The 27,851-nt window shown below is 37.9% G+C and overlaps 2 protein-coding genes across 4 annotated transcripts in view; both read left to right on the top strand.

Annotated features, from left to right (window-relative positions):
• Positions 1 to 14,818, top strand: part of LOC311151753 (metastasis-associated protein MTA3) — a 77,850-nt gene extending 63,032 nt beyond the window's left edge. For 2 of the 3 annotated variants that reach the window (XM_084202387.1, XM_084202386.1), the window contains exons 10-14: positions 4,696 to 4,770; positions 9,766 to 9,824; positions 12,376 to 12,500; positions 13,343 to 13,494; positions 14,498 to 14,818. In XM_084202387.1, coding sequence (XP_084058513.1) covers positions 4,696 to 4,770; positions 9,766 to 9,824; positions 12,376 to 12,500; positions 13,343 to 13,494; positions 14,498 to 14,737 — 651 coding nt within the window. In that variant the 3' untranslated portion in view covers positions 14,738 to 14,818. The remainder of the gene's footprint in view (positions 1 to 4,695; positions 4,771 to 9,765; positions 9,825 to 12,375; positions 12,501 to 13,342; positions 13,495 to 14,497) is intronic. The other variant, XR_014616028.1, reaches the window with a different exon arrangement.
• A 2,904-nt stretch (positions 14,819 to 17,722) lies between these two features.
• The window catches only part of LOC311151937 (metastasis-associated protein MTA1-like), a gene marked incomplete at both ends in the record, with an annotated part of 46,010 nt that continues 35,881 nt past the window's right edge, over positions 17,723 to 27,851 (top strand). Inside the window, 3 exons of the mRNA XM_084202649.1 lie at positions 17,723 to 17,750; positions 22,266 to 22,352; positions 27,235 to 27,381. Coding sequence (XP_084058775.1) covers positions 17,723 to 17,750; positions 22,266 to 22,352; positions 27,235 to 27,381 — 262 coding nt within the window. The remainder of the gene's footprint in view (positions 17,751 to 22,265; positions 22,353 to 27,234; positions 27,382 to 27,851) is intronic.

The raw sequence follows: 27,851 nt of genomic DNA, 5'->3' as shown, positions 1-27,851 counted from the left end.
GTTCCGAAAAGTAAAAGAAATGTTTTCCAATATGTTCTAACTACAATCATTTTTGTACTGAAGTATCAGACTATAGGGCAGTAAACCTTTAATTTGCTAATTCTAACGCAGAGTAATGAAATTAAATGGATTCTAACACTGATTGCTAGAATTGCTAGTAATTTGCTGCATTTTTTTTCACATTTTATGGAGAGCCTTTTTCTTTCAAGGAAAAATATTTCCTCTGTTCTACCATGTTCAAGTCAGGCTTCCTGAACAAGTTGAGATTTGAACCAAAGGAATTCCATTATTTAAGACTGAAGTTGATTGAAACATTTTCACGTTCATCTCATGCTGCATGACTCTGAGAACTCAGATTTTTAAATTTTCTTTGCAGAAGTTTATTAATAGTCTTTGTGAGGGGGGATAAAAAGGTACTGTGTGGCAAATGCAGAAGTCCTTACAAGACAGAAGTCCTTACAGGACAGTGGGAGGAGGCTTGGCAATGAGCTGTCTTTCCTTCATTTTCGCGTTTTGAAATGGAACAGGTAATTGAATGAAGGTGGGAAGTGAAGGCTATTGTTTTTCTAAGGAACTGACATTTTAATAGGTGTATTACATCTGCATGTTTAATTTTGAGATTCCTAAGGGAGAAAATGTTCATTACATTGATGACATAAGGATGAACGTTGCATCATGGCTGAAACAGTTCTTTTAAGTTCAAGAAAATATTATTGAAAACCAATATTTATAGATATTTTTGAACAGAAATCTTAAGGTAAACTGCATTCCTTATTATCTCTTATACAGACAAATGAGTCTCATTTGTAAGGGTACAATGGTTCAGGAGCTATGTCTTCTAATTCAATGGTTCCTAATATATAATATTTGGCTTTTGAAAATTCCTTAAGCATATAACATGCTTTATTGGCTGTTTACAAGTTGTGTCCTAACACAATTTGTGATCAAGCATGCAGAAGTCTTGTCTCTGGTATTTACATGGCATTTTTATTTTCTGTATAATTTCTGTGTTACCCACTACTGCATTAAAGTGGTGCAGTGTAGAAACGTTTTGCAAGAATTGCTTCTGCATTTGTAATATTCAAATGCTAGATATTTGAATGACTTTACTAGAAGCTGTTTAGAATGTTAAAATTTTATTTTGGATACTCTGATAAAATTTTGTCCCAAAACCAACCCTCTTTCACTAAATCTTCCTTCCCAAAATGCAGCTATTTTGCCCTGGTCGCCTCCCAAAGCAGGAGACACACAGAGATCTGGTGACAACATTGCATAGTCTACTGAGGGCACCTTAGCCATGAGTCAGAGTGCAGCACAAATGGATGTGGGGCACTAATTAATTAGAGCTTATTTTCGTTAGAACAGGGATATTATCTGTTCTTAGTCCCTTTTTTTTTTCTTTTAATCTTTGGAAAAATGTCATTTTAAAAACATCCTTAGAAGAACATCTATTTTATATCTCAGTTTATATGGTACTAAGAACAGTGCACAGTCTTTATTTAATTCTGTGTAATTTGAAATCTTTCAATTATGTTAGCCATTGTCAGTCTTGGGATTTCTTAATTTCTCTAGTGTAAAATTTATGTGTTCTCACTTCCTATGTAGCAATCTAAAAGTGCAGGGATTTGAAAACACACATTTGCTTTTTAAGTAATCATCGAAAATAGTCCTTGGAGAGTTAGATCACGGATGTGTGAAAAGTTTCTGCAAGGTGAGGTAGGTATAACTATGTAGCATGTAAGCAGTGATTTTCCACGATAGTACTTTCATCTGTTATCCTCCCTCTCTTCAGTGGCAAACCATTGATAAGTTTACTTCTGATAAGTATCTTAAGTACCCTCAGATGTGTTGTAAGAGCAATGGCAAAGCAGATAATGGGCTGATAGCGTAGGTGTGAACTTGCTTGGGTCTCCAGGTAGGATCTATGATAAAATTAAATCTGCAGTGCCTGAGATTAAACTCCAACCTCAGCAGTCAGGCAGTGGTGCCACAGGACAGACAAGAAAGCCATGTTGCATGGCAGAAAGGGGCTGGTAGCAGTCTGCTGAAGCAGAAGGGTGATGCAGTACCTGCCTGAGTCATTACATCCCACAGGAGTTGCCTTTTCTGTGTTGGCCCAGATTTGCAAGGCACAGCTGCTGCAATTGCAGCCCTTACATGACAGTTCTGTAAAGGGCAGATTCATTTACTTTTCCAGGAGTTACTGGGAACTGTCACTGTTTGATGTGCAATGTGCAGCTCAAGTGTTAAGCTGCAAACACTAAATGTTAGTAAGCAAGATTGTTATAAATTAAATGGTGTAAAGGTCTTTACGGTTTTTTTCATAGGTAGGAGATGCTCAGTTGTAATCAAGTTACCAATCTAGCTTTTGAATAATAATTTTCATCAACTGTTGACTCATTGACTTTTGTAGGAGAGGTTCTTCTATCTTTAAGACTCTGTGTGAATCCTATTCAAGCTAAACCTTATAAGCTAATTCAATTTACTTATGTGCTTGAATTATTTCACATCCCAGAGTAGTAGAATGGAAAAAGAATGGATATTCTATGTACTCCAAATGTAACTATTTTCCTAACAGTAAGACAAAGATGTTATACCTGTTTATTCTTAGTTTTTCATTATCAACAGTTTTCACAAATTTATAACTATTGCATCTCAGATATGGCAGGAAAGGCCTTGGTAATCAAGAATAGGGACTGTTTATAGAAAGCAGGAACAACTGCTTTCCAGCTTTAGAAAATTTGTAAAAACATGCCTTAAAATTGCCATGTTCATTGTAGGATGCTTTATAATCCTAAATTTTTCTTGCTGATCTGATTTGATTGGTCTATTTTTAGCCTGGAGAAACTAAAGAAACTTAAAACTCTCCTCTCTCTGTTTTTGTAGAGCTGATAGCTTTTGCTAATTTTCTCCTTCAAAAGTGTTGTGCAGATGAGCATAATTACTTCTTTCAAGAACAGGATTTGGTAATGACAATGTATTAATCTATGGTGTTCACAGCTTCACTGGCAGTTCAGAGCATTAAGTGCATAGGTAAATGGAATACAGGTTATCCATACTCAGTTTGCCAAACAGCTTTTCCAAGTTTTGAATCAAAGTATAGAAGGATAACAGTTATTTGGTCCAAGCATCTTAATTAACTTCCCTTAATTGTAGATGCCTACTGAGTGAATGAACATAGTGGTGTCACAGCCATAGTTAAAACAGATTAAAGTATTTTCTAGAGAAATGGCAAACATTTGTAGCATGAACATGCTAATAAATATTCAGAAAGGAAAATAAATATGGATATGCTAAAATGTACTAACTGTCAATGGCAGGTAGTTGTGGTGACAGCATTTCACCTGGATGCCAGGGGGAATGTGGACCTGAAGACTCAGAATGATTTTATCTGTCACCTCACACCAAACACATCTTGTCACTGGCCTTTTTGAGGGAAGATTTCTCTCAAGGCATAATTTACCGGAGAAAGCAAAAGGGTTTTAGGAACCTGAATTGTGTTACCATTGAGACATCAGCATAAGCATTTCATACACTACTGCTTTTGGATCAAATGTAAATGTTCAGGGATTCACACTCTGTGGAACACTTCTGACCCTGAACCTGGATCAAGCAGCTTGACAAACTAGTGAGCTGTTGCATGCAGGGAGAGGCATTTTGAGAAGGTGCTCCTCTGGTGTTTCAGGAATTTAACTAAAGGCTCAGGAAACTATTTTTGGCTTAAAAGATGCAGAAAGCTGCCTAGTGGGGTCATTAAGGTTGGAAGGATCAGCTTCCACACCTGTATTTTCTGGAACCTCCTAAACATCATCCTCGTTTCTAGAAAGCAGACAATATTTGCATTAATGCATGCCTCTAGAAAATATAACACACAAATTAGTAACATTTCCAAGTTACAAAGAAAAATTGCATAAATTTTGGATGAGACATCCTAATTCAAATTATAGAAAGACCTTGTGGAGTTAAATAGATTATTTGGTGATAATTAAAAATGATTGCCTAATTTTCTCCCCTACACTGAGGTTAACACATTTTTATTTTACTGATGAACGTGGGCACCCAAAATAATTGTCATTATCAAAGGTACCTTGTTTGTACAGAGATTTGTGAAATATTTATTGTCAGTATCACTCGTGTTGCTCAGGGTAACATTTGTCCCTCGCATCCTTTTGTTTCTTGATAATAGTTGAGAGCATGTGGGAGTTTATGCAAAACTAGTGGTAATGTATGAGCAGCTGAGTTGTTATGGGACATGAAAAATCTGAGCTATGTATGGTATCCTTTGTATTTTTTAAGAGTAAAATTATCATGAGACTCGAGCGCAGTCTTGTCATGATGATTTCTTTTAGTCCTAACGTTTGTCTCCAATGGACACACTTTATAAAAGAGATATTACCTCTGTTTCCTGATGGAAATGTGCATTCTGTTTTGATCATTTTGTTTAGCTATATGGCTTAAACAGAATAAATTACATTTAGATTTGGATGTGTGACACCATAATTGTGCATACTTGTAAACGGTTGTGTATTATTAATTGCAATATGTGTTTTTTTGCATATGGATTCTAATGCAGTTATTTAACACATTCAGGTTTTAGTATTTGTCTCAACTGTACTTGATTTTAACATGTGTTTAATTAGAAGTGGACATTGCAATTTCTTGGAACCACTTTAACTTGTAACAAATGTCTTTCAGCTCCCTTGGAAGTCGCTGACTAGCATCATTGAGTATTACTACATGTGGAAAACCACTGACAGATATGTGCAGCAGGTAATTCAATGACTATTCCAGAATCAACCACTCTGAGACATTCTTTAAAAAAGTGATCTTGTTAAGCCATAAAAATCTGTTTGTGTTCTTGAAAAATTACATGATGGGAGGCCTAAGGTGATATTTTGGGGTATGGAGCAGTGGTGTTACAGGCTGCATTGTCACATCCTCTGCTGCCTGCTGTACACCCCATAGCTGTGAAGAGCTTTTTAACCTATTTGTATTCTATGCTGGTTTGAAGCAAAGGCATTCCTGGCTCCTCCTTCAGTAGGGGATCAGACAGAAATGGGCTGCAGAGCAAATGCTTTAGGCTGTGAAGCTCTGCCATGGGACTGAAGGAAGCACAAAAATCCATTGTGTTAGAGTGGCTGCTGGTGTTATGAACCCTTGATTGGTACTTCTGGACAAAGCATTACTTTGGCATTACCAGCATTTCAAAATTGAGACCATTCTGCACACAGTGGGTTTGTTCTTCCTTCTGATTGAATGGTCAACTGTTTGGGTTGCTCTGGAGCAAAAGCATGTTAAGATTTTGTTGGGTACCAATACTGGGATATTTTTAGCAGGTTTAGGCAAAATGTCAGTGTTGATGTTTTTTATATACTGTACTCTTTATATATTTACTCCTTGGTTTAGACCATAAAATACTTTAAAAGGCTCCATTTTAATTGCTGACTTAATGTTTAAGCTAGTACCTCCTTTATTTGACACAATTGATGGTGATGTTATGGACATTATATTGAAAATAATTTTCATGCTGTAATAACTACAGTTGTACTATTAGATGGATCTTTGGATTTGTTTCAAATTAAATGCAGCAGAGCAATGGTTACTTGTATATTTGAAATTGTTTCTACATCATCTTGTTAGGCCATGGAAAGTAAGGGAAAGGTGTTTTACTGCATGGTAGAGTCTTGGAGTATCACTAGGACATTTTAGTTCTATGGATAGTACAAATAGAATATAATATGTTCCATATAAAGGCATGTTTTTCTAGGTTTGTCACCATTCCTTTCACTTTAAACTCCTTTTTTTTCACTGTTGATTTTTATCTTAGAAAGGTGCTGTCAACAGAGATTTGGTGTTCATCTTGTCAGCTCTTAATGGCTGGGCAACAGATTATCTTTAAGAATCAGATAAAAATGGGGCTTTTTTTTTTCTGAAATACTTGCTCTGGAGTAGTTGGTGAAAGACTAAGATTCCTTTTGTAGTCCTCTAGAGCTCTTAATGTTTCTATTGCAACAATGATCAAGGTGTATGTGTTAGGATTGCATATCCTTTCACAGGATTAGGGTTTTTACAGTAAAATCACATAGGCTTTATGGTTATCTGCAACTCTAATGCTCTGGTAAATGCCCGTGTTTTACTTGTTACTAAATAAACTTCCAACATCCTACTCAGACCATGGCAATACTCTCAGGATGGAATCGTTTAAACGTGCTCTTTCAGGGTCATGTATGTGAGCATCAGTAATAAAACCAGTGTAGGACAAATGCTTAATTTTTATCCTGTTTAACATTTCTATAATCCTTCCTAAGAAGGGATCAGAACTTCATCATGCCCTTGTTTAGTTTTTTTTTTTTTTGAATGGTAAAAATTGATACAGTTCAGTCAAAACAATATCTGTTGGGTTTTTTTCCCAAAAAGAACAAGCCCTGATAATTGAATGTAGTTCAGGGAGAAAATGTATTCAGTAATAAAGTGGAAATTTCAGTCATTCTTCTCTAAATCTCATGCTTGAGAGGCAGGGGGACTTGTGGGAATGGGAAGATGAAGAAGGTCAGTGCACATACTTGAATCTTAAAATACAATCTCTGAGTTCTAGATTGGTGTGATTTAATATGAAAAGTTGGTTTTAATTATCTTTATTTCTTTGTGTGAATTGGATGTGTTGCATCAGGCATAAGAGGTTTCTTTATCATAATTTTTACTAAATGTTATTCTTGCTAGGTTGTAAATGTGGTGATTTAATGGCAGTGGAGGTATTGCTGCCACCTTGCTTTGAGAACATCTTCCCTTCAAATCAAAGCGGAGGCAAGATATGTGAAAGTTCTCTGAATTTGTCTAGCAAAACTAATTCAGCTTTGGGTAATCATTCCTGGTGATAGGGTACTTCTCATGACCACTCTGTTATATACAGTCTTTGAGGAAGGCCAGGTTTGACTGATTGATTCTACTGAATGAAAACTTATTTGTGTTGTTCTCCTTGAAAGTCTGATTCAATGGGAAAAGGCTTTATTGAGACTTCATAAGAGGAAAAGAATGAACATTAAATGGTAGCTAAATTGCTTCTGCTACAATATATTACATTTGCCTCTCATTTGTTTATTTCCACTGTTGAAAACAGTACTAATTTAGGGAAGTGGTCAGTTCTTGGGATATTTGTAAGTTGATATTTTTAACAGAAGTTCTTAAAACCCACTAACATTCATTTTCAATGCTAGCATTAGACCCCATGAAAAACTGGGTTAGTATAGTCTGTTCTCCCCTGCAATGCAATCTGTAAGACCTGTTTGAACTACTGTTTAAGATGCAAATTTTTTTTCCAGGTAAAGCATCAGCTCTCTTTGTTACATGGTTCCAGTTATTTATTACATTGCTCCGGGGATTTGTTACAAACTGGTGCTTTGTTTCTTGTCTAAATATTTTCAGTTTCAGCCTCCAGCTTTTACCAGTTCTGTCTCTAGATTTCAACAGACAGAGGTTTAATCTCAGAAACTGTAGCTATTGGTAGTTTTCTTTCTGCATCCTTTCCTCTCTCTCAGTATTTAGAAGTTGGTGTGTTAGTGAGAATTCAAGATGTTCTGCTGCTTTTAGAGACCAATGTTAGCCATGCTTTTATTGTATAAAAATATAGCTTTTACTGAAATGCTATTGCATGATTTGTTTTTTTAGAAGGCAGTATATCATTCCCTTTAGTAAATAAAGGAGAAAGGCAATTGTTAAATTGCATTCCTTACAACCCCCATGCCAGTACTAAAAGTATGCTAAAATTTAATCAATATCTATATAGTCACTTCTCATTGACACTGCCATCAGGGCTTAATACAGCTTCCTACTCCTGCCTTTACATTCTGACAGTGTTCAGGGCTACTTTCATCCTTTTTTGCCCATTATTGTATTTTCTCTTTTGCTCATGGTAGGTGTGCAGTGAGATTTACTCATTTTTGTAGAATGGACCGGTTTGTTAGGAAGCTCTGAGGAATGTGTGGTAACCCATTGCCTGGCAGTGTCACATGCTTCTGTCAGGCTGCAAACAAGTTCTATATTGTTGGATCTAATAAGAAAAGGAATGAGAGGCAGTTGTGGAAAACCTCTGTCGTGCTGTTTAGCAGAGGGAGCTCACCATTGGGAGCTCCTCTGCCGGAGCTGTGAATTGTTCTCAGATTAAAAACTACCAGTTTATGAGACTTGGAGCATGGTGCTGCTGCTGTTCTTTCTCCTTGCTCTTGTAAAAACTGACCCAAGCAGGCAGAACAGACCTGTTTGCATTTTTCTATGGGCCTGCTGAGGGTAGAGCAGCGTTGCCAAGTCTGGCACTAGGGAAAGATTGCAACTGTACCAGCAGAGTCAATGGGATTCACTTCTGTAACTGCAAACAACTGGGTATCTGTGAACAGCAAAATGCTGTAAGGAAAAAAACCCCAAATCTGTTTTGGAGATAAATGGAAAAGAGCTCTCATTGCACAGGAATTAATTAATGGTGGCATGGACTGATTACAAGTCTATTTGTTACACATTACTCCTTAAAGAGTAAGAGTTTTATAAATGGACAACACAGAGGCAACTTAATGAAATGGAGAAGAACAGCAATTTACACCAGGAGGTTTAGTCAGACTGCTGGGCCAGTAAATCTGAATAACCCTGTAACTCACCTCATGGCTCAGGCAAGGGACTCTCAGAGCAGAGTCATCCATCTCATGATAGTTTTCTCAAGGTGGGAAGTATTTTCCTGGATTATAAACCTTGCAAAAGTTGGATATCAAAAAATGAGAGTACAGCAGAGAGGAGAAGTGGCTATTGCAGGTGAAATGAAGGACTGAATTTTAATCACCTGATAAGGACAGGTGCTACTGATTTATTATTGCTGCCTCCTCCTATAAATGTGCCCCCTCCTTTTTTTTATCCTCTGTAATGAAATTGACCATGATTCAAATCCATTTCTCTCTTGCTTTTTCTGTTTTTCTCTCAAGTGAACAGAAGTAATGTCTTGAGTACAGGAAGTGCAGGGAAATAATGCTTGTTCTTCATCTTTTACATACAAATATTTTGGAAAACTTGTGGGCACCTGAACTCTGTATTTCTTGTGCCACTGCTGAAAAAACTGTTGTCTTAGTTATTGTATAATATATGGCAATTACTAACACTTCTCAACATTGTAGAAATGCAAAATGGTTTGAGTTTGTTGCAAGTAGGAAGAAAGTAATGATTTAACAAATTCACAGACTATCTTTATAGTAGTATAGCTGTGCTGTTACTGTGATGTTCCTGAGCCACAATTTTGATGGGATTTAATGCCAATAAGTGGTTTGTTATTGCTAAGACTCGGTGGGCTTTATTCTTACTAGTACTGTGTTATAAAAGCTCAGCCTCAGTCTGGACAGAGCAGCCAAGAAATTTTGTTACATGACTGATGGGGAACACAATTTCATTCATTTAGTTTCTACTTAATTCTGCAATGAGGTGTAGCCACAGTGTCATACATGTTTATATAGATGTGATTTATGTAAGCTGGCATTGTCATTTTTACAGTTTTGTTGTCATATGTAAGGCCTGTGAGTTTTACTGGCAAGGACAGCATATTATGATTTCAAACTAATACTAAAAATCAAGAGGTTGCTTTTCATGATTTTCATTGTGTAGATTTCTACACTTCTTTTGGAAGCTCTTCTGAAATTGCAAACCAGAAATAATTTGAAGATTTATTGTATGCAGTTTATGAAATGTCATACCTTAATGTAATAAAATATTTTAATGTGTTAATTTTTCAACTAGAAACGTCTGAAAGCAGCTGAAGCAGAAAGTAAATTGAAACAAGTGTACATCCCCACCTAGTGAGTATAACAACAAACTCATTTTTTGAATAATATGCAGGTAAAATTGAAACAGTAACATGCAGTTACATGCATGGTATTTTCCTAGTCATCTCTCTAATGGTTACTTTCACAGGATTTGTTATATGGAGAGCTATGATCCAAAAAATGCCAGAAACTCTTGTTTTAAGTGAAACCTTCTTAATTTACTGATCTTTGTTTTTGACCTGCAATCTTTTTGTCTGGAATAAGAAGTTTTACAAAGGCTCATCAAGTGCTACCTGTGGTCTGTTCACATGCAAGAAGAGCCTATTAATTCAAAAAAGCAGTTTTTCTAAAGCAATCTCTTCCAAATCCCTGTAGCACAACATTTTATATTTGTGTAAATGCAATATTTCAAAGTAGAAGCAGTTGTTAATGTAGTTACATAAAATAAAGTCAGATAATTTCCCATTACAGTATTATCTGGCTGATAAAATCTGTTCTTCATCTAGAGACAAGAGATGTTCTGGTTCTAATTTAAAGGTAGCACACAGCCCCAGATCTTCTATCTTTGACCACGTGCTGTTAATGCCATCTTGTTTTCTTCTGAGGGTTTTTTGATCTGTATTTCGTTTACATTTAAACTGGATGCTGTATCTGCTTCTGTTAACATGTGGTTTGTAGGAAAAAGATAAAATCCCTCCTACATATTCACAATTTCCTCAATATTATGACAAGAGAAAGGATTCCAAATCACTTTTTTCTAAGCTTTCTGTGGGTATATTCAGTTTACTTATATAGGAACTTCCCATTGTTGCGAGTGTTTGTATAACAGAAGAATGTAATAACAAAGGAAGTACTTCACAAAGATTTTTGATGGCTTGTATAAATTACACACAATAGAGTTTCATTTCCATATTTCATACTGGCTTTTCTCTCTTAAACAGATGTGACAATGAAAGCAGCAGACTGTTAAATTTATTTTAATCTTATCTCAGAACAAATTTTGTGAGTTTTGAAGCTCACATCTCTAATAAGTCACACTGTTTTAAGAAAGCTAAAAACTCTAGTATGAGTGTTCCCTAACCTTCTCAGGTGAGTGGCTGCTTTAGGAAAACCATAAGGTGCTCAGTCTTTACATTATGCTTTTTCAATTTAATTTCCTTGGTCCATGTGGACAATTATGGATTTTCAATAAGTTCACAGTAGGGACCAGCTGTATTGGATGACAAAATATGTTTCAAAAGGTGGGATTTTTGCATTTTTATCTTTCTGCCTGTCTTTTGCCTCCATTTCAAGACAAAATCCCTAGTCAACAGTAGGAGGATGGTAGGACTTCTCAAGTATCCGTGGTGGTCATGGGATTGCTAAATGCTCTGCTTCAAGACTCATTTATTACATTTGAAATCTGAGAAGAATTGATTCTCAGAGCTGAGTACCTTTTTGAACTTGATCATTAGGTGTTTCCTGTAATTGCAAGGTTCTGTCCTTAATTCCAGAGAGTCCCTTTCAATTCATGGCATTTCTGAAAGGTAACTAAGCAACAGATCATAATGTGGAAGTCTTAATTGTCTTTCAAGCTCTTCTCCTGTACCTTGAGCCCAGGATAAAGAATATGTGGAAATTGTAAAATTGTCTCTTGCTGATACAGTGAAAAAGGAAAAGGCACTAGACAGACTTATTGGTATTTGAAATAGAGACTTGATGCAGCAAAGGTTTCTTCAATTGTCATTTTAACTTTTCTTGAATATATTTTATGCCACATAAAATGACAAATAATTATCTTAGGAATCAATGTATCCAGCCTTGCATTGTATTGAGGGTAATTAAGACTCACAAAATTGAAACTCGGGAAATATTGCACCTAATCTAGTAAGGAGCTATATTCATGCTCTCTGAATTAATTGACCTGTAAAGTCCTACTTCACTGAAGTATTAAAAGTTAGAATAATTATTAGAATGATATAGTACAATAATACTAAAAAGCCAAACAGAAGTATCCAAAAAACAATTAGCCTTCTCAGAGAGGAAGTAATTTAGAAGAGAACTGAGACAGAACAACCTGATATATGGGTGAGTTTAGCCATGGTTATTAGACATGTGTATTACTGCGTGTACTTCTTTTTCAGACAGGAGGCTGTTTGACCCTGTCCTGGGATCCAAAACCTTGTAGTGTTACAGGCACTGTTGCTCCTCTTGTTATACTTCACTCTAAGTCCCTCCTCAACTCGTAAACCTTATCTGTTGACTAGAACCACCTTCTTAAATTCCGTGCTGTGTCAGACTTTTGTTAATGCTTTGACCCCCGAGAGTTGGTCTTTTATGAGCTTTCCAAGTAACTTAGACCATGTGAGCACAGTAAAAGCTGCAAATTGGAGTGTCAGAGCAGCTCCTAACATAGCAAGTGTCTGACAATGCTGAAAATAATAGGGGAGTACAAAAATTACTCTTGCTGTTTAGAGAAGATTTTATAGATGTTGTCAGCACACATGAGAATTACAGAGTTAGATTGTTTGTCTTCATGTTGACTAACCAGTTAATAAAACCACTTTTTTTTTTCTTTTCAACTTTTTAAAAAATTTATTTAAAGCAATAAACCAAATCCCAATCAAATATCCAGCAACAATGGGAAACCTGCTGCAGTCAACGGAGCCATGGGAGCTTCTTACCAGGCACAAGCCACAGTAATAGGTCGGGCTTGTGAAAGCTGCTACAGTAAGTAAATATTTTTTTTAATGACTCAAGTGTTTGGGTGAATCTTAATATGTGCTGTTAGAAAAAAAAGGTATGTACTTTAGTTAGGATGGGGCAGAGGATAATTTGCAACTGCTTTTATGGCAGAAATATCTTTAAAGTTAGAGCTGCCTTCAGTATATTAATTAAAGTAGTTAAATTTCTCTATGATTTATTTTTAAACAATTAATAAAACACAGAAAATTTAAGCAGTCTAGTATGGTGACATTGATCTATTATTCCTTTACCTTCACAAAGCTCGGTTCAAATTTATTTTTGGTTTTTCTTTAAGGCTGCAGGGTTTTTGAGTTTTTGGGTTTTTTTCTTTGAATGGTTTTGGAGTGTTTTTCCCCCTCTGTTGTTGTTGGGGAACATGGGGAGGACTATTCTTTTTTTATAGTATTTTGTGTGTTTCTGTTAATTTTTTTGTTGGACTTCTTGAAATAGCAGCCCTCAACAGAGGTTATATGAGAGCAGATATAACATACAACTTAATTAGCCTGTCTTCTAGGGTGAGATTAGAAATACAGGGTTTGTTGGTTTTTTTTCTGGTAGTCCTCTGGGAGAAAATCTCAGCAATACAAAGTCCCTGGTTTGAAATTAATTTTAGATGCATTTCCAAATGCTAGCGCTTTTGTAAAAAAATGAAGCAATAAACAATTCAAGTTCTTACTTTCAGTGTCAAATATATTAAATATTTATCCATGCAATGCTCTGCTATTGCCATGTGTTCTGGCTGTCTAGAGTCATCTATTACAGCCTTTGGATTGATTGTAGTGAATGTAGCATGCCCCAGTTCACCTGTGCTGCTTTCTCCTCCTTAGCTCCGCAGTCTCACCAATGGTATTCTTGGGGCCCTCCTAATATGCAATGTAGGTTGTGTGCATCTTGCTGGATTTATTGGAAGAAATATGGTGGCCTGAAAATGCCCACACAGACAGATGAAGATAAGCTGTCTTCCAGCCAACCTACAGAGGTAAGGTTGTGTAGACAAACTTTTCTAAACCAAAACATGGTGCTTTCACACGACTGCTGTGACTGGATTATTTAATGGAATGATTTTTATGTATGTATTCAACTTTGGTACTACAAAACTCAGTTTATTAATCCTTTTTCTGTGTTAAGTAGAACTGTACAGTGCTCAGGCCTTGCTATATCCTTATTTGACTACTTCTTGTATAAACAAGGATGTGCTTCCTGCATTTTTGGTGTACAAATGTCATTTTGTCTGTCAAATGGTGTGTTATCTCTGAAATGTTTAATCTACTATACAATATCTCATTTAGGATGGCATTATATATCCGTTCTCAATAGAGTTGTCTGCTCTGTGGCTTCCTGCACAGACCTGTTTTTTGTAAAGTGCTTAGACATGTTATTCACATATTCCTGTGAGTTCTACATCAGATTAACAGCAAGAGTAGAAAGACTTTTCTTTTTTTCCCCCTGTAGTGTCTGTCTTTTACAGACACTACATTCTTTTTGGTTAAGCAAATTTTGGACCTTGTGATTTTGTCTCTGAATTCTGATGCTTCCTGATTAGACCTCACATAGGATGAATAAAAAAAAAAGTCACAATTGTTAATGGTTTTGAGCATAGCATTAAAATAATGTTCTAGCAGTAGAAATGTAATTATACCTCAACTATTTTAAGTCACATTTCTTCGTATACATGCACATACCTGAAATCCTTGTTCTGTCTCTGGCAGTCTCTGTGCAATCATTACAGTGATCTTACCTGCATTGTCATTGTCATATTCTTGCTCTCGTAAAGGCAAAAAAGAAAAAGAATGTTAGTATTTTTTCATGTACTATCATCTGGTGACTTGATCTCAGTGCACTCTGTAGATGTTAATGTTATAACTAAGTGGTCTTTCTTTTCCTGCCAATGTCCTGAATCCCTTTCTGAGGCTGCGGTGATTTTGGGGCTGTCTGGGCGCTGCCCCAGCTGTGTGTCACGCTCTCTGTGTTCCGTCCCGCAGGAGCCGCACGTCCGGACCCACCTGTCGCGACAGGCCACGCAGGGCACCCCGGTGCGTAACACGGGCAGTCCCAAGTCGGCGGTGAAAACGCGGCAGGCTTTCTTTCTGCACACCACCTGTTGGACAAAACTGGCCCGGCAGGTCTGCAAAAACACCCTCCGGCTGCGGCAGGCAGCGCGACGTCCCTTTGTCCCTATTAACTGTGCTGCCATTAAGGCAGAATGTAAGATGTTTTTTTAATTCTTAGTTCTGTGTGCTGTGCTTCCCACCCATTTTTGTCTTTTAATTTTATTTTCTTTTTCAATAAACATTTCTTGTCTATGCGCTTTTGCTTTTCATTTTTTTATTTTTTTTTCATTTGTCCGGCATATACAGACACATTGGTTGCTTTGAACAGATCTTAAACTGTGGGAACATTTCAAATTAATTAAAAATTATTGCCTCATTCACTTTCAAAAATTGACATTAACAAAAACGGGGGGCAGGAAGGGAAAATCAGTGCCACAACATACATTGTTCCTACTAGGCAGCATGAAAGAAGTGTGCTTTTCTGTTGTTGGTTTTTTAGTTTGCTGAGCAGAACCTATAGATCTGTACATGTTGTACTTTTTTTTCACTGGGATTGGTCAAAGAATCAGGAGCTGGGGTTTCATAATAATTTAAATGTGGTGTGCAATACAGTCCTTTGTCACTGTGACAATCAGATGGTGGTGATAGCCACATTTATTCATCATAGTTGCATCATTTTGGTTTTTTTCTGTTCCAGTTTTAAATTTTAATTCTCAATAAAATTCTGTATTATGCTTGTTCTTTTTATAGCCAAAATATATAAAGACCTGATGAATTTCTAGTAATATGACAAAAGGCTATTAGTTTTGTAGGTAGCAACAGTAAGTCTCTCATGTGCATATGTGTGTAAATTCTGCTGCAAAGTCACTGAATATCTCAACAGCTTTTGTATCTGCACCGGGCACATTGTTTTACTGCTCACACTGTCTGGCTGTGATTCCCAGTCTTCCATAAATGCAGTTCTTGGAGCAGATGCTTGGTGCTCCAGGTTGAGGCACGCTGGTTCATTGTACTGTCAATTGTATTAGAATTGAAGAGAACTTTTAAGATCATTAGATGTAGGGTTTATAAGCATGTTCATTAGATTAACACTGAATGTTTTCCCAGCATACTTCTCTGGGATGCAGATGATGTCTGCACTGTTTATAAGAAATTTACTCCATGGAGGCTTAAAATCTGAATTTGAGTAATTATTTTCCCTTTATGTACTTCAAGACCAGCCGTTATGCATATGCAAACTTTTCACCTGCTTCTGCAGTACTCCAAAATTTCCTGAATATTCCTGTTCATTGTCCTTGTCTAATATTTTAGTTCTTTTGGCCATTTTCTTTCTTCTTTTAAATCTATGCAAGTCAGAAAGAACTTTCAGATTTCAGGAAACCATGTGTCAACTGTGAGAATAAAATGAGTTGTTCTTCATGGAAGAAGTATGTCTAAAGATGGGTTGAGATTATGTTTTTAATCCTCAATCCAAAATAAAGGTTACTTTCTGAGAGAAAGGTATGGTACCTTTAAATTTAATGTTTTTGCTGAATCATGGAGGAAAATTTAGAAGTTCACTTGAACCTCATACCTTTATATCCATATCTGTGTTTTTTATCACTCAGTGCAGTAAAAAATATTCAAAAGATGAAACTTTTGTTTAAGGAGAAGAAAAAACAGAAGAAAAAAATTCATCCAACAGTTGTTATACTAGAACATGTCTACAGCCTTTAAAGAGAGGAGTGAAAAGCTGAGCTTTTCAGCAGGAAATAGTCATTCTTGCTTCAACTGGGAGTGCTGGGGGTGTTTTCTCTTTGCTTTGAGTGAAAGAGTTCTACATCAGATTACCAGCAAGAGTAGAATGACTTTTTTTTTTTTCCCTGTAGTGTCTGTCTTTCATGATTCCTTTTGCTTAAGCAAATTTTGGACCTTGTGATTTTGTCTCTGAATTCTGATGCTTCCTGATTAGACCTCACATAGGATGAATAAAAAAAAAAATCACAATTGTTAATGGTTTTTGAATACAGCATTAAAATAATGGTCTAACAGTTGAAACCTAATTATACCTCAACTCATTTAAGTCACATTTCTTCATATATACACACATATCCACAATCCATATTCTGTTTCTGGCAGTCTCTCTTTCTGTGGAATCATTACAGTGCTCTTACCCGCATTGTCATGCTCTTGCTCTAGTAAAGGCAAAAAAGTAAAGAAAAAAACGTTTTCCATTTTTTTTCATGTACTATCATCTGGTGACCTGTTCTCAGTGCATGCTGTAGATTTTAACATTATAACTAAACAGTCTCTCTTTTTCTATGAGTGTTCTGCATCCTTTTCTAAGGTTATCTTGAATTTTTGGATTTTTGAATTTTTAAACATGATCCTTAATTAGCAGTAATGATTTCCTATGCTGGATCCACTGAGTAATTGCAGTATTGAATGGATATCTGTGTTAGTGTTAGAAATATTACAGTCATGCTTAACTAATAACCTGGCCAGAGTACCAAGTCACCCATGATGTGATATGGCATGAGATGGTTGCAATGCCCAAGAACTGATTTGGAATTTGTTTTCCATGTTGGTTTGCTGAAACTTGAATGTAATGGCTGCTTAGATGCTTTGTCAGACTCAGCTGACTCTGTGTGTGCCAAACCAGTTATGGAAAATGTAGCTGCATTTCCCAACTATAGTGCATTAGGCACCGTAACAGCACTCAGAAACCATAAAATCTGAAGACAGAGGATTGGTGGGGCACTAATCCCAGCTGCCTACCAGGTCTGATGCCTGCTTAGTCTTGTGCAATTTGTTGATGTGCCAGGTTGTAAATGAAACTGATTCCCAGATCTGAGAAGGATTGTCTGAACAAGCATGTCACAGCTCAGTCATAAAATAAATTGTTTTTTGCATTCCACCTGTGTACCTGAATGCATCTGCAGGTACTGCTCATGTCTTGGAGGAGGATGGAAGCTTCTGGGAATGATAACCTAAGGCCCAAGCATTTTTTAGCTGAAAACCAGGTTTTGACAGAATATTTTCTCTTATTGAAATCCACCCACATCCTCTCCCTCAGGCCATTATATCCACTGGCAGAAAACAAAGTCCTATTCTCTGTTCTTTATTCCTACAGATAGTGCAGAGAATTAGACTTGCCTCATTAATGAAGCCTGTAGCATGACCCCTGCTCAGATGCCAGCAGGAGGTAGCGGAGAGGATGCTTTTACATCCCAGTTCAATCTCAGGATGGCCACCAGGAGGTTGAGAAGGCACAGCACCTCCTGCTAGGAGCACAGCCCATCATGGAAAGCTCAAAGTTTGTTCTGTCTGAACTTAATAGACTCACTGTGGTTGGTGACAATAAACTTGTCTGATGGTTATTCCAGGACTAATTAGAATTGGTGAACTGCTTTGGTAAGATGAAATTGTTGTGGTCTAAATCTCATGCACTACCTCCTTTTTAGTTTGAATGTATTGCATGTTTTTTTAAAGAAAGTTAAGCTAGACCATCCTGTCTGGGGAAGGTCTCTTAATTAGAGAAAACAGCAAAGTGAGCATTCTTCTCAGCAGTCACTGACGAGACTGGATCTGTTTGCAGCTACAGGCAGGTTGATAAATGCCTGGCAGGGAGCCATGTGTCTGTAAACATTATTGCTTCAGTGCAGGGAGAATTTTGAGGGATTTTTTTTTTTCCCCCATTGCTTGGATATAGTTTTATCACTCTAACTATATGGATTAATTATAGTAATTTAGATCTGGATAACTACATGCTGTGTGTGTAGGCATGATTGTCAGAATGTTTTCAGTGCATGGTAATATATTACCTGTATAATATATGTATAGTTATCTGGAAATGAGTTTACTGATCATGATGAAACTTTGTTATACATTTAAATCCTCAGATTTATTAACAAATATGGTACATAGTACTTGCTAGTGATCTAGTTTGGTGCAACAAAGACAAGTGAAAATGGTAGAATATGCTAAATGTTACTGATTTGTCTTTGTAAGCATAAAGTTTGTATTTTATTGACATAAAGCTACCCATTCTTCTGAATTGAGTAACATTTATGGGTATTGATTCACAAACTGTTTTGCATCCTTGATTTTGATAGCGATGGAAGAGCTTTAAGCTGTATCTAGGATGGAAATATTTTCTCTGTTGTTATCTTTGAATACAATTTGTGCCAGATTTTAATAGCCAGCAAAATAATTGGCAGAGCATATTATTTTTTTTCCAAAGTTTGTAAGAATACAATTCAGGGAATACAGTACATTCATTAGATGATCTGCATTTTCACAGAGATATGATGGGATGTCAAAGAGAAATAACTTGCTAATGAGAGTCTCTCTAAGCTTAAGAGACCTACAAATGTAGTTTTTTAAAAAAGGAAATAATTAGAAAATACTTTAGAAGCACAGCCTCATTTGTTATCATCTTCTTGGCATTACTGATTTCATTCACCACTGTAATGCCCACATCAGTCATCATGCTTGGCAGCTTTAAAGCTTCATAAAAATATGTTTAACACTCTGGTTTGTAATATTATTTCCTAGAATTTTTCTGGTTGTACTGTATCCTCTTTAGGGTTATGGTGCCCCCATATTATGTGCACTTCCCATAATTTTAGAAAGTTGTGTTTTGTATTTTCCCATCATCATGTTTTCTAACATACTGATTTTGATTTCTTTTTAGTATTGCCTAGATATTTTTAGAAAGCTGTTGATGCTGACTCCGTGAATACTCTTCTGCTTTGTGATGGTGTAGGAGCTATCATTATATCTATATATTATTGTGATTTTACCCCTTCAGAATTCATTTACATGCATTGCTTGATGCTTCTCCTGCCCTTGCTATCAGTTTTAGCTTCGATTATGCTTAGAAATTTCTTATCAGGAAATTTTAACTCTCTAATCACGTCTTTTGCTGTCCTTTTATATGTTGAACAGCACAGATCAGTTGGGGATTACATAGGCAATTAATAAGGTTTTAATTCCTGAAAAAGCCTCTTTTACCGTGTAACAGCTGGACAGCAGTGCTCTTTGGTGACACAGTTTGGTAAAAGCTCTCTGAAATGCCAAATTGGATGCCACATCAGCTGCATAGGGGCAGGTCATGGTCCCCTCAGAGGATCCTGGTGGGTTTATGAGACTGGCACTTACTGGTTTATAGGACATGTAAGTAGGAAGGGACCCTGGAGGTCTCTAATCCCTGGAGGTCTCTAATCCCACCTCTTGCAGAAGGTTCACGTGCTCATGGGCCTTTTGGGCCAGATAAGCCTTTTGTGTCTCCACAGATGGAGACTGCATGACTTCTCTGGGCACCTGCTCCAGTGTTTGATCAGCCTCAGAGGAAATAATCTTATCCTTGTGTCCAACAATCCCCTGTCTCCTGTGTTCCTCTGAGAAGGGTCTGGCTCAGTGTCTCTGTGCTCTGTGCTGCCGGTGCAGGTGCCAGCCAGGCATCCCCTTGTCCTTCCCCTCCCAAGGCTGCCCAGACCAGTTTCCCCTGGCCCTGGAAGTGCTACACTCAAACACCCAATCCATCAGCTGGCCCTGCTCCTTGTGCCTGTATCTCTTCCCTGGTGGGGATCCCACGGGCTCTGGCTGTGTTTGCCATGGACTGAGGGGAGAGATGACCTCCCTGCCCTGCCCTGCCCTGCCCTGCCCTGCTGGGTGGTGTGCTGGTGGTGCCCAGCACGCCATCGTCCTCCCGCTGCAAGGACACACCGCGGCACCGGTCACGAGAGCGCGCTCAACTTGCTTTCCTTCCGAGGTCCTTGTTGGCTCCCTTGGTGTTTCCAAATTTAACCATGTGCCTCTATTAATAATGCAGCCTTCTGCCACTCTGTAGACCTACTTACTGGAGAATGTCATCACATTTGCCCTGGTTTTGTTCTCTTCAACCAGGAACATTTAAATTCGTTAAACACCAGCAGCGTGTCTGCTCAGCAGTTTGGATGAATTCCACCCATGGTCCTGGTAACTTGGTTCTACTGATTGACCAGTTTGTTTTGAAATATTTCCTATGGGCACTTCAGTGGGACACAGTTCTCATACTTTCCTCATAACAGTATTTTGAAGTGCTTCTGCAATGAACAGTGAATACAAGGAATGCATTCAGCTTTTCTGCAGTGCCTTTATCTTGTGTATTTTCCTCACACCTTCATAATCTATGCTACAGACACCAGCACACTTTCTGCTTTTGCTATGTTTGAAAAATATATTAAAAATATCAGATTCCTTCTTGTTATAAATGTATTTTTCTCCTCGCTTCCACTATTTCACTGGTCTTACTAGGATTTTCATTGCTCGTATAAAAGACCGCATTTGATTTTAGGACCTGCTTTAAATTTTGGGAGTTTTGGTAACTTCCTACCCAAATTTTATTCTCTGGTTTTACATTTGAGAATGATTCACAATACAACTTCTATGTTCTTCTCTGTTTTCTGCATAAAGATCATAAACTTTATTATACTTTTTATGGGAGCACCTTATTGTGGATCAAAGTTTGCCGCTGTTAAGCATACTTTACTGCTTCAGTAGATAGGTATGCTTTGGAATCCTCACCTTTGATGAACATGCTTTATCTCAAGCATGAAAATTGTGCTCTCCTTGCAGTATGTATTCCCAGTCAGCATATAAATACCATGACATGATTCAATATCTTTTTTTTGCAGTGAAGACACATAGAGGGAAAATTTTCTTGCTAATTACTTCTTAGGTTATGCTTTGCTGTTCTCAAAGTAGCTATAAAATACTGTATAGCCTCTGCTTATTTTACTGAGGGAGTCAGTGGAGACACATCATTCTGCTCCACCACTTAAATAATTCACTGTGTGAATGCAATTTTGTCCAGACCAGAATACCTGTATTCTAGGGATACTGGAAGCTCCCTATAGAGGTTTTTATGTGCTCTTGGGAGACAGGTAACCAAATCATTCTGAATAATTAAAAATAAAAAAAGAGATGGTCTATTTCCAGTCATCTTGAAATTATTTACTGAAACCTTGTGAATTTTGGCCTTAAGTTGACCGACTTCATTGTCTAAGCATGAACCTCTTTATGTTAACACTTTGTGTTTGGGACATGTGGATGGAGTCTCTGCTTGTGTATTCACAGTAGCAGCAGGAAATTTAAGGCAAGTGCTGCTCTGCTAGTTTTCATGTACTTAGCAGAAAATTCCAATCTTTGAGACCTTTGAGCTCTGTAGTACTTGGTTAAAACTGGGCATTTTGTTGAAAAGTTTACAGTGAAGAGTTGCATGACAACAAAGAGTAGTCTCAGCTTTAAATCCTTAACTCTGTATTGCCCCATTTAGAGACAGAGAAGTGTGTAGAAAACAAAAAAGAAGTCAATGTAAATCATTTTTAATAGCAAAACCTGCATTTTTTAGTGTTCATATTTTCATCTGTTTTCCATTTGCCTCGCTGACCATCTCCAGAAAGACTTTGCAAGCAAAGACTACAATCTAACTGGTGTTAAAACTTACATTAACTTAAAAAAATAATCATAAGATCACTGGCATGAAAGAAGACATGTCCTGCCTTTAAATATTCATGATTAGAAGTATTGATGATAAAAAGGAGAATCTAAAAGGTGGGCTAAAAAAAAAAAGAAATTTGTGTTAAAAATGCAAGTCAGAGACTGGTTGGTATGTCCTAAATCTGTTTGTAATAGTAAAATATTTAAACTGAGTTTTATTCTTTAAAATTCTCAGATGCAGATCGACATTGTGAACTTGCTGGGAATCCTCTGAAGATAAAAAGCACCAGGAAACCCCTGTCATGTATCATTGGGTATTTAGGTGCGTATCTGCCTCCGGAGAATAACAAACCAAACAAACACTCAGTGTGTACTGAAGCTTCATAACCTGGCATGCACAGAAAGAGAGATTTATGCTTTTAGTAATGTGAAAAAATTCTGAAGTTAAAAAGTTCTAAATTAATTCTGAAGTTTAAAATTCTGAAGTTAGTTAATAAATTAATAATAATGGTTGTCCACTATGAGTTGCAAAACTGCATGGTTGAACTTTCAGGACACAGGCAGAAGTCCTGATACTGGTTTAAAGGGTCAGAGTGAAACCTGGTGTAAGTTAGAATGTGAAAAATAGTCTGGCTCTCTAAATAAAAAGAAGAACTGCTCAAAGGAGAGATTCTCACTATGCTCAGGGCTGCTCTACTCTGGCCTTTGTATCCATTTGCAATACTACTTTTTACTTAAGAGCAGGGACCTCAGCCACACTAAGACACAGACCTTGTAATTTGATGACCTAAGTCTAAAAGGTGCAATGAAATGTGTACCGAGTTCACAACCAAGAGGACATGAACCATAAGTAAATGGGGAGAGGAAAAATTCTGGTAATAGTGACTCCTTGCAATGAGCCATCAGTGACTGTTAAATATTTGCACAGTCATATAAATACTGTGGTAACCCTGAGGCTGTTAATCATCAAATGAGGATAGAAATCGATCAGTTGATCAGAGATGCAGTGAATAATTCTGCTGTGTATTAATCCTGTTCTAGAGAAGTGAACTCTACAGCTGAGTGTAGAGCTTAGTCTAGAAGTTTTGCTCATAATTTCAGCCACCAGCAGGGTTTTTTTTTGTACTAGATCAAAGTAAACAGTAAGTCTCTTGGTTTATGAAATAGAAATCAGCTATTAATGCAGTTACAACTGTTCTTCCAGGACATCAATTTTGTCAAAATACTAACTTCAAGAATGTGGGCAATGAGGAATAATGCCATTGTCACTGAATTTTGATTCCTCCTGCCCTGGAGTTTAAGAATAAAGCCAGGGATAATTCCTTACAGGCATCCCAGCTGTGTGTGTGATGTGTCTTGAAGGGACTATTTTGGTTGACTTGGTGGAGTTGTGGTTGTGAGGGGGGAAGCTGGGCAGGGGATGGTTCATCCAGCTGACCTGTCTGTGCATCTAAAGAGGAAATGGTAACGTGGGCAAACTTAGAAGACACCACATGTTTTTAATGCCATGTTATATAGCCTTTGAGGAGTTGTCTTGACCCCTCTGGCAGTTGAAATCTGTAGGTTTAATGTGAGTAAATGGATGAATAGTGTCAGCCAGCATTTTGTGAACTTACATGAAGGTCTGGTAGAAGAGTAACAGTGCTAAAATATCTGTAGAGTCTGCTTAGAATTTGAGAAGTAAGTGTCTCACTACATCTGAGGAAAATAATGTATATTATGAGGATATGAAGTGAACCCAGTGCAGTTGATTACATTGATCTGAATTAGCTTTATTGGGATAGCTAGAAAATGGCTTTTTGTTTGCTGTGTAGCTTGGTGGAGTTTTTTTAGTTTAGTTTGTTTGTGATCTTTTTCTTTTATTTGGGATTTTTGCAGTTTCAGTAAATAAGTAAATCTTGCATTATTTTTGTCATAAAAGAATTCTTATTATATATCAATTCATAACTTATATAGGAGGCACTTGTTTTCTTTTTAAGATTCATGCTATGCCATTCTCACAGAAATTTTTGGGCATATGATTAACAATGTGTCAGGGCCCTACTGTTTTCAACCTTTCTGGTAAGGCAGGGAGGATTTCAGTGCCCTGCACATCCTGGGTCAGCACTTCCCTTTGCCCTTGTTCTGCATCTTGGCTGCAGGTTCCACAGGTGAGGTAGGACAAGCATGAAAATCAGGCCTTGTCCTCTCAAGAGCTGGGGCCAATCCCCTCAATCTCATCAGTCATCACTGCTTCCTAAAACAGAGCTGCTGTGGTGAACCCGTGGCTAATTAAATGTCCTATATTATCTCTTAGTTATGAGGAAACCAGGCTAACACTCCAGCTGGGATACATGTTGAGGAGATGAGGTGAGAGAAAGGTGCAGCTGCCTAAGCCCTTCTGGAATCCAGGATGTTTGTTGAGGTGATTTGATAAAAGACTTCAGCTTCTCTTTGTTTACTTTGGGTTTTTATTTTTGTGCCCTTCTGACGTAGTGGAAAAAGAGAAATTTTTAATGTTGTTATTGTTATTTACTTGTTTGAGGCTGAAATCTGGTCCTAAAAAATGGGTTCCTAATATGTTTTTGAAACATTATCTCTTATTCCTATTTATTTTTATTTCAGAATGTGGCTGACTGGTTATTTGCTACTGGTCATGAGATAATTTGAATGCTATAGTCAATTCTCTGAGTTAGAACAAGGTGCAGCTGGCTAAAAGATTTTCAGTGACGTGCTATGCAATAGAAAAAGCACAAGAGCAGCATGAATTAAAAGGTTTTGATTACTATTATTCCATAATACGATTATATGAACGGACAATAGACAAAACCCTTGAAATGCCTTGTTACTCTGCTTGGGTGTGATGAGGCAGCTGCTTATAAAGTGCTGAACTAAAGCATGAAAATACTTGAAGCAAGTCTATGTGTAGAGGAGGAGTGAAGTAAGATGTAAAGGGCTGCACAGGAAGGACTCAGTCCATTGGGAAGTGGTCCTGGCTGTTTAACTGAGTTCCTTTCCAGAACTTAGAATGTAGAGCTTGGTCTTGCTACTTTCCTCTACCACAGAAAGAGAAAAGACAGCCTTTGTGGTAAACTAATGGAGCATTAGTGACTCTGAACTGAATAGAAGTTGAAGGAAGGAAATGCTTCCTTCCTCAACTGTTTGCTCACCCTGAAAATATGAAATGGCCTCTCCTATAGGTTGCAGATGAAAGGAGATGAAGTTCTTATATGTTGATGCAACTGCTGGGATTACTGTGGTTGCTGCTGGAGCTCTTTGGCAAATAAAATATTTTAGTGTTGTTAGCCCTTGAAATCTACCATTCCCTTCAGAAAATTGGAAAAGATTGCTAAATGAACATTTTAGAATGCAAATTCCAATTACCTTCAGCAAACAGTGCAAGTGTATCTGTTTCAGTTTAGAGTTTTGCCTTAGCAATCAGTCGTGTTCATAACATTAAGCATGCCTCTGTTCCCATTTTAGTAAAAAAGCAAAGTATGAGATGCTTGTTCCCCACAGCAAGAAAAAAGGGACGTGCCATGAAATCTTTTCTGTGTGAAAAGCAGATGAATTCTGCAGTGAATGGCTGTAAAAAGCTTTTGTCTAATTAAGTGGTGGGCAATTTGGTGCCATCAAATCTTCAGCTCTGCCCTGAAGTGACTGGTTACCTGTGCCTCCCTTCTCTGCTGTTCTCTGTGTATTTCTCTGCCCTACTGTTTCATACCTGTCCCTCTTGAGGCTTCTCATGGGAGTGTGTTCATGCTTGGAGAGTGTGATTGCGAGCCCCAACCAAAGCAGTGGTGAACAATTAAGCAAAGCCTTTTCCAGTGTGAAAATTGTTGGCTGTTGTCTCCTTCTGGCACAGCCTGGCCAAGGCCATGAGAGTTCCAGGTAGAGCAGGTGAGCACTTGGGTGTCAGACTTTGGGCATTCCTGAAGGAGGAAAAACATGCTATTGCAGTGGGCTTTGACTTCATGCAGCGACTCCTCTTTCTCCTGAATGATAACCATGGATGGCAGAGGCTGGAGAGGCTCCTCCTTGGATACCTGGCCTTACTCGATTTTGCATCTTCCCAGCTTCTGCGCTCCATTTTAAAAACAGAAAAGCAGAAAGAAGCACTTTTCAGGAGGTGGGAGCTTGGGCTGCAAATGGGAAAGTACTCAATTTTGGTGTTCTGATCTCACCTGCCTGGGGCAGCTGACTCTGCTGATCTGACTCCCAGCCCCTCTGCCCTCACCTTCTCAGCCTCCTCTGCTGCAGGGGGTCATTGATCAGAGGGCTGCTGTAACTGGGCAGCTGGTGCCTCATCACCTGCACTGTGCTGGCAGCTGGTGCCCTGTGGCTGTGTCACAGGGACAGGACCTGCCCCTGGCTGCTGACTTCCCAGGGTGGTGGCATTTTGAACCCAAATATGTGATGGGAATCAGTTAATTGGTTCAGTAAATTCCTGGTGAGGGACCAGCAGACTCAGCCAAGGCTTCCTTTTGCCACTTTTATCTGGCAGAATTCAGAAATTTCCATGCAGCTGTGTCAGCTCCTGGCAAACATAGCAGGTGCCACCCTGAAATGTGCTGGCCAGATGTGCTTTGCTGCCTCTTACCCTCTTTATTCCTTTTTGTCCAAAATAATCTTGCTCCATGAAACAATACTCGAGGATGTTTGAAGCTCCCCAGTAAGGGGAAGTATGGGAGTGTTCCCACTGCAGTTTTGGGGTGGTTTTAGCTGCAGAGCCCTACAGTGTCTGGCCCTCTTACTCCTGCACCTTGTGACTTGTGTGTGGGAAGACTTGTGTGTGGAAACCTGTTATTGTGACAAAATACTGAATAGCTTGAGGTGTTGAGGTAGTTTCACTACAGTAAAATGCTTTTATTTGCTTGCTGAAACCTGTGGGTGTGTAGCTTCAATACAAATCTCAAAAGGGTATAAAAATATAAACACACCCATTTCAGACTGTTTTGTGTTTATTAGCTCCTCAACCTGAAATCCTTACATATCTGCACTGTGGAATTGAACTTGGGTAACCTAAAGTGAAATAGATCTTTCCTACTTGGAGGACCTGTGGGTAGGAGGACTCGTGTTGTTCCAAGTCTTGTAAACACACAAGTGCAGAAGGAACTTTCTTCATTCATTGAAAATCAAAAGTAAATTTCATATGTGGAATGGATTGTTTTATTTATCTTAAAATCAAGTCGATTTCATTTCTCTCTCTCTTTTGTCTCAAACAGAGATACATCCTGCTGTGAAACCCAGTGTAATCAGGTCAACACCAAGCCTTCAAAGTCCAAGTGCAAAACGACTGCTTGCACCCTCCAACCACTCTTCATTAAGTATTTTGGGGAAAAGAAACTACAGCCATCATAATGGGCTTGATGGTATGTGAAGGAATATAAATGAAATATTCTTTAACTCTCTGGATTGAAAAACCTGAGGGAACATTAAATGAGAGGGTGCAGGCTTAGAAAAATGTAAGATATGGATGGCATGTTTATGGCATCTGTGCAATGAATAGTGGTGCCTATTCATTGGATAAAGGTATATTAATACCATCTCTTACAAAAACTCCGTTTATTCCATTTATTTTTCTTACTGATCTTGATTTACCAGAAAAGGACAAGAAAAGAATAAAACAAATTTGGTGAAGGCAGAGATGCAGCATCTTTTATTTTAGCTTTTTGCATTGCACCTTAGAAAGCCACTGTCCCTGCAGAGGAGGAAGCAAAAGGTGTGTCACAGAGGTGCAGGAGAGGCTTCTTCTGTTCACTGTGCAGTGCCAGAGGTGACTTTTAGGCCTGATGTATCCAGGCACTTCATTACACCTCAGTGCAAACTGAGAGCAGGAATG

Source organism: Fringilla coelebs, assembly GCF_963513975.1.
Source record: "Fringilla coelebs genome assembly, chromosome: 3".
NCBI classification, from domain to species: Eukaryota; Metazoa; Chordata; class Aves; order Passeriformes; family Fringillidae; genus Fringilla; species Fringilla coelebs.
Note: the sequence above shows the minus strand (reverse complement) of the source record. Positions and strands in the feature narration are given on the sequence as shown.